Source organism: Pholcus phalangioides, unplaced genomic scaffold (genome assembly GCF_987345545.1).
Source record: "Pholcus phalangioides strain wild (caught in Gottingen) unplaced genomic scaffold, Ppha-v1.0 ptg000007l_1, whole genome shotgun sequence".
Classification (NCBI taxonomy): Eukaryota; Metazoa; Arthropoda; class Arachnida; order Araneae; family Pholcidae; genus Pholcus; species Pholcus phalangioides.
In genome coordinates, this window is record NW_028301600.1 from 55,387,448 (window position 1) to 55,398,778 (window position 11,331).

Below are 11,331 nucleotides of genomic sequence, written 5' to 3' on the forward strand. Positions count from 1 at the left end.
AATCAAGGTAAACAACATAAACGTTTTTTCACTTTTCCCAAAACCTTGTAATCACATGATTATAGAAGCAGAGGAGGTTGGTTACACATGACTTCCCCTTCCTGATTATTCGACAATACATTATTCTCATCTATCCACTTTATCAATTGCCTTTTGATGATACTTTCCAAAACTTTCAAGAGGGAACTTGTCAAACTCACTGGACAATAATTGGACACAAGGTAATATATATCAAATAAATAAGGTATATCAAAAATTTTATTTTGATTAATTTACATAGCCATTTTTTGTGATGAAAGAATAAGGCTTTGGCTGGAGAGATACTGAAGGTCAAGATAGTTGCAAATATTTCAAGTTCATTCAAGGGAATCATTTCAATGAATGCCACGTTCGTCTTCATCATTCAACACAATTTCAAGATTTGAACATGCTTTTTTCGAATCCTCTGTTTCCCATGTTCACAGATTGCCTATTATATAGAAATTCAAAGGTTTTGCTATGGTTTTCCATAAGCTGGAACCTTACTTTCAATGATGTGATCGCTTTGTCACAAGCACAACATAAAAAAGTTTACTTTGAAAGACCCTTTCCCTTGTCCCAATAGATTTACTCTCACTTTCATAAGAGAATTGCTTTTTTTATGTTCCTTGTGTGCACTTTGTCTGCAATCACTGTTGCATCTGTAATAACACCATTGACTCCATCAGACCATGTTTTCAAGAAACCCTTGAACACTTTTGATGAGATTCATTGAACTTTGTAGGTCTCAGATGACTTTCTGTAACATTTTATTAACCGTGTTTATTTTAAACAGTATCTCATGCCAGGAGAATAAACAGCAAAAAAACTTGAAACTGCAGTTTTCAAGCAATTCCAAGAAAGCAGTGTTTTTGCCAAAAGCATCAATTTTTTTATCTTGAGAGGCTTCATACACAGCATCATAAATTTCCTCTAGATAGTGAAGCTTGACTATCTTTCCTCAACTATATTTTCACCTCTTTATTGTCAGAAATCTACAATAGAATTTCACATATACAGGGTGGTAACTATCACCCGCCCAATAATTATACATACCTGATTCCTTTTTAAAAACTAATAAAGAAAAGTGTTTTCTGTTTCAGGATCTGACACATTTAATGAGTTATGATGCTTTGAATTTTTTGAGACGTGTCATTTTCAAACTATCAGTTACGTTCTAAACATCCAACGAAAGTAAATTTTTCCACCAGCAGCGGGTTGCCACTTCTTAAAAATGAACTAAAATATTCAATCCCATTAGAAGCCAAGTTCTGTCTCCTTCTTTCATGATTGGTGCTTTTTCTCTTAATGTAGTGTGATATTATAACCTTGTTATGTGTAATTAGGTGTTAGCTTCATCCACTGTATTGGAAAATTTAACACCAGATTTGTAAAGTGTAAGCCAAATGAGATCTACTTGGATTTTTTTTTAACCAAATATATACTTTCTTTGCCAAAAATGTGGTAAATTGTTCTCTTTCATTATTAAGTCAAATTTTTTGAGGGAAGGTGCATATAGTGAGTAGTGTTTATTACGCCATCATTTTTCTACATTGTCGTTTTAATCAGATTACATATTGATCAATGTAAAAAACTTCAACGAAGATTACAAAAATGGTAGCTTGACGAAAGGGACTTGTAAGAACAGTAAAAAAATAATGATTCTTAAAACTTTTAATTCTTAATAAACTTTTAATCAAACTGGTCATTTTACGAATCAACATATTTAAAATAATTAGTGGTTTTGGATTTTTTCTATCAATTATTCCATTATTCATCGAGCCACATTTTCATACCGATTTCTGCATGCTGCAATGTAGATTTTTCATTTCCTTTTGACTGCAATTGGTTTTTATCACAATAAAATATTAATACATTTTTACTTTACTTTTCACAAGAAAGATTTGGATGACTGAAATTTATTCCAGCTTGTATGATTTACGCATAACTGGGACATATTTCCAGATGAAAGTTTATTCTCGGGCGTATTTATTGGATTTTATTTTGATTTTTGTGGTGCAAGAACCAATTAGGTCAAACGACACCAAAACAAATGACTAATTAAAAATAATTGTTTTTGTCATGTCAGAAAAGGAGGCTTATTTACTGTATAAGGGGGCAGTTGCCCCAGGCCCCTCTCAACAGAGACAGACTTCAGGATGTCATGCCCTAGCCTCTATTAATTTTTCGATTCCTTTGAGATGCTCTTATAGTATTTTGTTTCTTAATTTTTTTTCAAAAATCGTGCTTTACCTCCTCCCCCAATTCTCAATTTTCAAAATAAAAGCCATGTCTTTACTGCCTGTTGTTCCAAATATGGCTTTGAGTAGGGGCCTACTGTTTCATATGCACATTCATAACATAAATCAGATGGCGTAAAAATTTTAAACTAATTGTTAGACTTCATTGTGACAATTTGTAACTGTGATTGATTTCATTCATTATGCTTATTGTGTTACTCAAGTTAATTGTATTGCAGAATTACAATCAAAAGCTGTGATGGAACAAGTAAATCTTCCAAAGCTGAATTGGAACTGGAAAAAAAATCTTATCTCAAAATTGTTAGCAATACTTTATTCATTTAAGGGTTGCCATGACCTCTGAAGTGGATTTTTCGAACATGACTTTAAAAAATAGTTCACTCAATTTTGAAAATCAAATGCAAAAAGTTTTGTGTCAATCTTGTTAATTTGTTTTTTTTAATTATTTTAATTAATTTAATAATTCAAAACAGCACACATAAATACATGAATACAAATATACAAAATAAAATAAAGACAACAGAACAAAAGACAAAACATACACTATGCAGCTCTTAGGGACCCATTTGATCCGTCCTAGAGCTTAATAAATACTATATATAATAAACAGCACGCTCGATTTATATTTTTTTCATTTTTTTCATAAATAAGATTAAAAATTAATTAATTATAGTGTAAACGTGATCAAAAAAACCACTAGGAACACAATTTTCTCAAATTACAGTTTTTGAGCTCATCCGTTTAACAAAAAAACCTACTACACCAAAAAATTCTGAAATTTTATAGAAATTTTTATATGGCATATTTCAGTAAGATGAACCTCGGGCTTCGATATCTGATCATCCATTAGAATTTTATGAATTTTAAAGTTTGAAAAAATGTATACATTTCAAAAATCTGAATTTAACATTTCTTTTAAAAAGTACTTGGGTTAACTTCTAAATCTGAGGTTCATTTTACTAACATATGTGGTGAGTAAACATTTCCACAAAATTTCAGAATTTTTGGGCCAGCAGTAGTTTTTCTTTTCATATCTTATAGATGAACACACAAAAACTGCAATCTTAGAAAATCGTAATAATTAACAACCACATAAAAATTTGAAAAGTGCGCACACAACAGGAGATGCAAAAAAAACTGGTTTACTTTCTCGATTTTTGGACGCTACATCATCGTTCAGTTTAAAAAACACCAAGCTATACATTTGGTGTATGTTTGGTGAATTTGGCAAGATTTTGAAATGACATCAATTTTTAAAACGTTATAACTATAATTATGGGTCAAATAAAAAAACTGAAAACACATTATCATATCAATTTTTCGCATGGAATCACATGAGTAATTATTGGGCAGTCGATAGTTACCAGCCTGTATATATAAATACAGATGTTTCTCCGGCCCACTCGCGTTTGTCAATAGTGTATTTAGAATAAGTTTTTAGTCAATCTACCCATCCCTTTCCTTCTCCGATCCTTTCAGTCATCCATCGTTTTTTCCCCCTGTACTTTCCTAAAAAACCTTGTATAGGTGCCATGGAAATGTAACACCACCTGGAATAACAATACAACCAAAGGATACAATAATTCTTAACGAGTAACTTGCATATGTTCACGAATGTCTGTTTCTTTTAAAGATGACAGCAGTATCAATATATATATCCTGAAATTTTTTTGGTATGCCTTAAACTAACATACGAGAAAATTATTTTCTGTTAAAATAACTGTTCAGCTAGCGATAATCCTCTCGTTTGCTATGGGATCCCGGGAAAGGCGGCAAGATTCCCGGAAAATACTGGTGCATACCGGGATCCTGGGAGAGAAACCTATCGAAGCGGCTGTGGCCAGTTGATGGATGAGTCTATTTTTGTCAAAGCTGCATCAAGAGTCTGATCTTTCAAGCGGCTTTGATTTTTGTAGGGAAAGGGATATCTGTATTCAATGTTCTATCTCTCTCGTCTCTGTTCTTCACATTTGGCGCAAATGGAGCAATGTTATATCGCCATCGCCAATTCGCAAAGATTTGACCTTACCCTTATTGCTGTATTGATAGTAATATTTTCTCTGAAAATATTCACCTTTGAAACAAAATGTAAAAAATCGCCGCCCTTCAGTTAGCGCCCTCCCCCCCGCTACAGTGTAGTTTGCAGGATTCAAGATCCATCCCTGTCCCCTTCCCCTTGTATTCATCTCAAAGCCCTGATTAACGGTAACCAGGCATGGAGGAAAGAATACATCTTTAGAATTATTCTTTCCTCCATGGTAACCAGGGGCGGCTCGAGCTTGCCTGCCGCCCGGGTGCGAAGCCTCATACGCCGCCCCCAATGACAACCCTGTTGGCTGGGGCCCCCGGGTCAAGTGATTTTTCTGAGGCCCTACCTGGTAAATTCTCGAAATTTTTAACTGGTTTTCATTTTTGAGGCCCCCCGGACCGTGCCGAGTAGTCCCATGCGTTAAGACGACACTGACATGGCCAGAGCCTGACAAGGCTTCAGTGAAGGGGATCTCGAGATGACCGTGATTTTTTTTTTGTAACATATTGTTCTCTCATATCCACAATAGAGGTTCTTAGGGGTGGTCGGGAGCAGTGCCGTCTTGAGGCATAGGCCCGCCCGGGGGCCTCACAAAAATGAAATCTGGTTGGAATTTTCAAGAATTTGCCTGGTAGGGCCTCAGAAAAATCACTTGGCCCGGGGGCCCATGATGCTCTTAAGACGGCCCTGGTCGGGGGTCTCCCTTCGCGGGGCGTGTTGGGGTGCTGTGGACCGCGCCGGCGGGGCGCCGTCCAACGTCTTGATATTTCATATTTAATATTTAAATATTTCTAGTGTGGTGTTGCGCCGTCCCGACACCCAGGTGCTGAAACGTTCATGTGGTGATTATTCCAAGAAATGCGGTACTGTATTAAACTACATGTACCGCAATAAAAAAATATGCGCAATGAAATATGTATTCGTTTTTGCTCATTTCGTTTTTAATTCTTGACAAAATAATGACAATTTCGCGGTGCTGCCCTGACTTTGTCGAGCGGTGATGTGCCCGGGGATTGGGGGGTGTGGTTTCCTGGCCGGCTTGAGTTTTCTCCGGCACGATCTCACGATCAATGAGCTTATTTCGCAAAAGCGACAGAGCCTGGGTGTGCTCAGTTCTAAACTAAAAAACTAAACCTGATTTTTTTTTCAGAAGCAAGCCGCACATCATTTACCACGAAAATGTGCGTGACCATACGTTCCGCTTTTGAAGTAGAATTACTTTACCATTCTTAATGATGCCAATAAACTTAATCCTTGAAATAGCACTTATTTTTGTAAAGCATCATCGCGTATCCTGTAAAGATATATAACTAGGCGGTAGTGTATTTACAGAGGGGCTAAGCGGGCTATAGCCCAGGGCGGCGAATTTCGGAGTATTGAAAGAGGGGGAAGAAAACAATTTTTTTTTTAATTCACGCGTTTCGTAAACTGTGTAAGTGTCATATATATTATTTACGATAGAAATAACGCATAATTATTAAACCATATTGTTTATTTTTTCTGTTTTTTCCACATAGACTGCCGTTGAAGTAAAAAATATATGATTGTCTAACCTTTCTATTTACAGTGTGCGGCCTTCCCAAATAGTATTGTCACAAGTAGAGGTGGGAGGGTGAGTAGGCGTGCAGCGAAGCAAAGTAGCACTCATTTCAGATTACTGAAGGTGTTGAGAAAAAAAAGACAAGAGTTTAGCCGACATCCCGACATAGCCGAAAGAAGGCGGGGGTTATCTTCTTCGGAGAGCTATCTATAGAGGGTGTTGGCACAGTGGTCAGAACGAAAAAAAGGGGGTGTTCTTTCCGTGACTGGAGGCTGCTGCACCCTACCTGGCCAACACCTTCTAGAGCAAGAAGGTATTGACCTGGCTAACCACAAAGTACATTTCAATAGCTTAATTTTGGCTCCCTTTGAAGGTAAAAAGACAGAACATTTTACTGATTTTAAAAACGTCCGCCATATGAGAATCTTCGGCAACAAAGATGCTTTTATTTACTCCGGTCGGGGCTTTGGTGAGAGTCTTTAAGAGTAGGCTATGGTTGACCATCTGGAAGGATAGTGCGTCCGTATTTCCGATTCTGGAAACCCGATGTTAATTTTTGTTTAAAAAAACAATTTCCAAGAGATTGGCCTATTGAATCACATGATATTCAACTGTCAATTAACTGAGTAGCATTTTTTGAATTCGCAAGCATTTCACAAGCATTACTGAGTGTGGTGTCCTTATAAGAAATGACTAAAAGAACTAAAGTGATAAGAACATACAACGCCACCTAGTGTTGTGTAAGGGGAACTAGAGAGTTCCACCTCGGACATCAAGTAGACAAGATGTCTAAATGTTCTGCTCTTTTCGCTCTATAAATTCTTCCTATCTATATGTATATAATCTATCTAAGTCTAACGTAATAATAAATACTCATCAAAATAAATACCCATGTGTTATACACTCGGCTAATAAAGTGTTAAAGGAAACACATCAAGTGGCGACAAGGCCCATCTTAAAAGTTAGATAGAGTATTTATTTACTCGAAGACCGCAAAAGGTAGGAGAAAAAAATTTTCATACATCTCTTGAGGATGGAAAATTTAGTTGAAGAGTTAATAAGACAGAATCAAGCTCCAATGGAAGCTCTCAAAGAGCAACGAGGCTCAACGTCAACAAACCAAAAAGTGACGGTTTCGTTTGATAAATACGATGAAGCTTCAGAGACTTTCGATTCGTTTATAGAATGTTTCGAGGCGTTTTTAGACATTCAAAATGTCCCAGAAGAAAAACGTGCTAAAGTCTTAATTTCGAGCATTTCTGCAAAGCTCTACAACTTGTTAAAAAATTTATTGTCTCCGGACAATCCATCGGAGAAAGAATTCGCCATTTTAAAGAATGTTTTGAAGAACCATTTGAATCCTAAAGCATTGATTATACCGAGTAGGTACATGTTTATAAACAGAAAGCAGAACGAAGGCGAAAGCATCAGTTCGTATATAGCCGAATTGCGACATCTCGCAATCGCGTGCGATTATAAACAAGAGATGTTGAGCACCATGCTTCGGGATGTTTTCGTTAGTGGGCTCCGAGATAGAGCGATCCTCGATCGCTTATTTGAGGAAGATGACATCGAGCTAGACAAAACAATAAAGATCGCGCTGGCGATGGAGAAAGCTATTCAGGGGGCGAATGAGATTATCGAGAAGCCGGCAGAACTGAAGGTAGTGAAAGCGGGAAAGAGGAAAACGAAACTGCCCACGCAAAACAGAAACTACTCTGCCGCGGCTGTCAAATATCCGCCGTGTATACGATGCACTGGGACAAATCACGATAAAGACTCCTGCAGATTTATTGCTAGCAAATGTCGCTTCTGTAAAAAAATCGGGCATATAGAAAAAGCCTGCTACGCGGCAAAGAAAGACTCAAATCGACACCTAACAAACAGAAACAGATTTCAGTTGAGGAAAACGAAAATGACGTTTCCATGTTTAGGTTAGAGACGGTATTGAGTGAAGAGCCGAAAAAGCCTCCGATGATGGTTACTGTCAACATAGACAATAAACCAGTGAGTATGGAAGTTGATACGGGTGGAACAGTATCAGTAATGAGCTTACAGAGATTCAGAAAAATCTCGAAGAAAAAAGTTCAACCTACGAATTTAGTATTCCGGACATACAATGGAGAAAAAATTGTCCCAGCGGGATATGTCACTGTGAAAGTGGAGTACGGAAAACAAAAGTTGCACTTAAACTTATATATTTGGTGAGGGAAAATTTAGACACGATTTTTGGCCGTGAATGGCTATACAAAATCAATCTAATCTAGACTGGAACTCTCTTAAGGCTGTGAGGACCGCTAATGACATGGATCTCAAAAAATTGTTGGAGGATTATAAAGAGATTTTCGACAACAAATTAGGTGAGATAAATAACCTTGAAGTGGAACTAAAGCTAAAACCAAATGTTACCCCAGAGTTTCGTAGAGCGAGAACTGTGCCCTTCGCATTAAAATACCGGGTTGAAAAAGAAATAGACCGGCTTGAAAAAGAAGGCATTATCGAACGAGTTGAAACTTCAGATTGGGTTACACCAGTTGTTCCCGTGGTGAAACCAGATGGATCCATAAGGTTATGTGCAGATTATTCTGTCACATTAAATCCTAAACTAGAGGTGCCTCAGCATCCCTTACTCCTAACCATAAACACTCATAAGGGGTTATACGCCTGTAAAAGATTGATGTACGGCCTAAATGCAGCTCCAGCAATATGGCAGAGGTACATTGATAGGTTATTCCAAGGAATAGATGGTGTAAAAGTTTTTATGGATGACGCTAGAGTGACCGGAACAAATTACGAGTCACATCTCAGGGCTTTGGAAAAAATTTTCAAAAAATGTCAGGAGCATGGGCTGAAGTTAAATTTGAAAAAGAGCACATTTTTTCAAAAAGAAATAAATTTCTTAGGTCACAAAAATTGATGAAAATGGCCTAAGTGAAACAAATGAGAAAACTGAAGCAATTTTGAAAGTTCCCGCACCGAAAAACGTTCAGGAAATAAAAAGTTTTCTGAGCGTTGTAAATTTTTACGGGAAATTTTGTCAAAATCTGGCAACCATTGCCTATCCTCTCAATGAGCTGACAAAAAAGAACGTTCCGTGGCGTTGGTCTAAAAAGTGTGAGACTGCATTCAAAAAGATCAAAAAGGAAATTTGCTCAAAGCGAATCTTGATGCACTATGATGCTACACTACCTCTTACTCTTGCTTTGGATGCTTCTCCAGTGGGAATAGGAACAGTTCTATCACATGTCTTACCTGATGGAACAGAAAGACCAATTGCCTTCGCTTCTCGTACGCTGACAAAAACGGAACAGAGATACTCCCAGATTGACAAAGAAGCTTTGGCAATTATCTGGGCAGTAAAGAAATTTATGCTTTACTTGAAAGGCCGAAGATTTACTCTCATAACAGATCACAAGCCTTTGGTAGCGATATTCAGCTCGAAGAAAGGTCTACCAGTGTTGACGGCTACTCGACTTCTGCATTATGCTTTGATCTTACAAGCATATCAGTTCGATATCATCTATCGTAACACACAGAACCATGGTAATGCAGATTGTCTTTCCCGATTACCTTTAAGGTCAGAACACTTAGTTGTCAAGGATGACATAGAACTCTTCCAGTTGAATCAGATCGAAACACTACCAGTGAAAGCTCAACATTTAGCAAAAGAGACACAAAATGATGAAGAGTTGGGTTCATTGCTGAGGAAATTGAAATTCGGTGAACCTTTAGGAGGGAAGGAAGCCGAGTACACCTTGCAGGACGGATGTATAATGCATGGCCAAAGAGTTTTTATTCCGAAGAAATTTAGAAATAAAATTCTTGATGAACTCCATCAAGGCCATCTGGGCATTGTTAAAATGAAAGCAATTGCTCGATCCTACGTCTACTGGAGGGACATTGATAGCGACATAGAAAAAGCTGCTAAAAACTGTCCAGATTGTTCCAGATTCAAGTCCGATCCAGTGAAAGAAAGGGTACAACATTGGGAATACCCGAGTGCTCCATGGGAGAGAATTCACGTAGATTTCGCAGGTCCCATATTCGAGCCTATGTTTTTGATCGTAGTAGATGCTCATTCTAAATGGATGGAAGTATACCCGATGAAATCAACAAACACGTTCAAGACAGTTGAATGCCTACGGGACTGTTTCTCTCGATTTGGACTGCCTTTAGTGTTAGTGAGTGACAATGGTCCCCAGTTCATATCACACGAGTTTTAAATATTCATGAGGAATAATGGAATAAAGCACAAAATGTGTGCTCCCTTCAAACCATCAAGCAACGGGCAGGCAGAGCGATACGTTCAAACCTTAAAACAATCCCTTCGGGCGATGCAAAGATTTCCCGGAAACATCTACCAAAAAGTGAGCACGTTTCTGTTGAATTACAGAAAAGCGCCAAATGCGACTACCATGCAAAGCCCAGGAATGTTATTCCTAAAAAGAGAAATCCGAACTAGGATAGACCTAGTCTTGCCAAATATCAAGAACAGGGTTCAAGAAAGAATCAGAAATGAGGTCACAGATTTCTATGACCAAACTTTCGAGCCAGGAGATCGTATGGCTGTGCGAGATTACAGATCCGCCAATAACAAGTGGAAGTTCGGAACTGTTCTCAACAAAGACGGAGCTCTACACTACACTGTAGATGTAAATGGAACTCTCTTCCGACGTCACATCGACCAGATGAGAGCAGCTGGCAATCAAGTTCAGCCAACCTTGGTGGTACCCAGAGTTTCAGGCAAACTTTCATCAACTCCTGTCGCTTCTAACTCCGAGGTACAGATTGCTCCACAAGAACAGACAACTCCGAAAGAGATCAGCAGCGATCTACCAACACCAGCTAAGGCACCAGCGACGTCCAGCAAGCCTACAGCGATGTCCAGTACTTCCGTTCCTTTGCGACGTTCCCAACGAACCAGAAAAGCTCCTATCCGGTTGGATCTTTAAATTAGCGAGGAGGAATGTGGTGTCCTTATAAGAAATGACTAAAAGAACTAAAGTGATAAGAACATACAACGCCACCTAGTGTTGTGTAAGAGGAACTAGGGAGTTCCACCTCGGACATCAAGTAGACAAGATGTCTATAAATGTTCTGCTCTTTCCACTTTATAAATTCTTCCTATCTATATGTATGTAATCTATTTAAGTCTAACGTAATAATAAATACTCATCAAAATAAATACCCATGTGTTATCCACTCGGCTAACAAAGTGTTAAAGGAAACACATCACTGAGCATTTATATAGCAAGTATTTCCGAAATTAGAAATAAGCATTTAATAAATTTTATATCAGAAATGTACGGTGGATGCGGCAGGGGCGTCTTAAGAGCATCATGGGACCCCGGGCCAAGTGATTTTTCTGAGGCCCTACCAGGCAAATTCTTGAAAATTTCAAACAGATCTCATTTTTGTGAGGCCCCTTTTCTCTTGAGGCCCCCGGGTGGGCCCATGCCTTAAGACGGCACTGGGATGCGGGC

At 38.2% G+C, this 11,331-nt stretch overlaps 1 protein-coding gene across 1 annotated transcript; it reads left to right on the forward strand.

Moving 5' to 3' along the window:
* The first annotated feature begins 6,881 nt into the window (after window positions 1–6,881).
* LOC149085510 (uncharacterized) lies at window positions 6,882–7,787 on the forward strand. Its single transcript, XM_089233918.1, has one exon. It carries the CDS (start codon window positions 6,882–6,884, stop codon window positions 7,785–7,787), a length of 906 nt encoding a protein of 301 aa, XP_089090044.1.
* The last annotated feature ends 3,544 nt before the right edge of the window (window positions 7,788–11,331 follow it).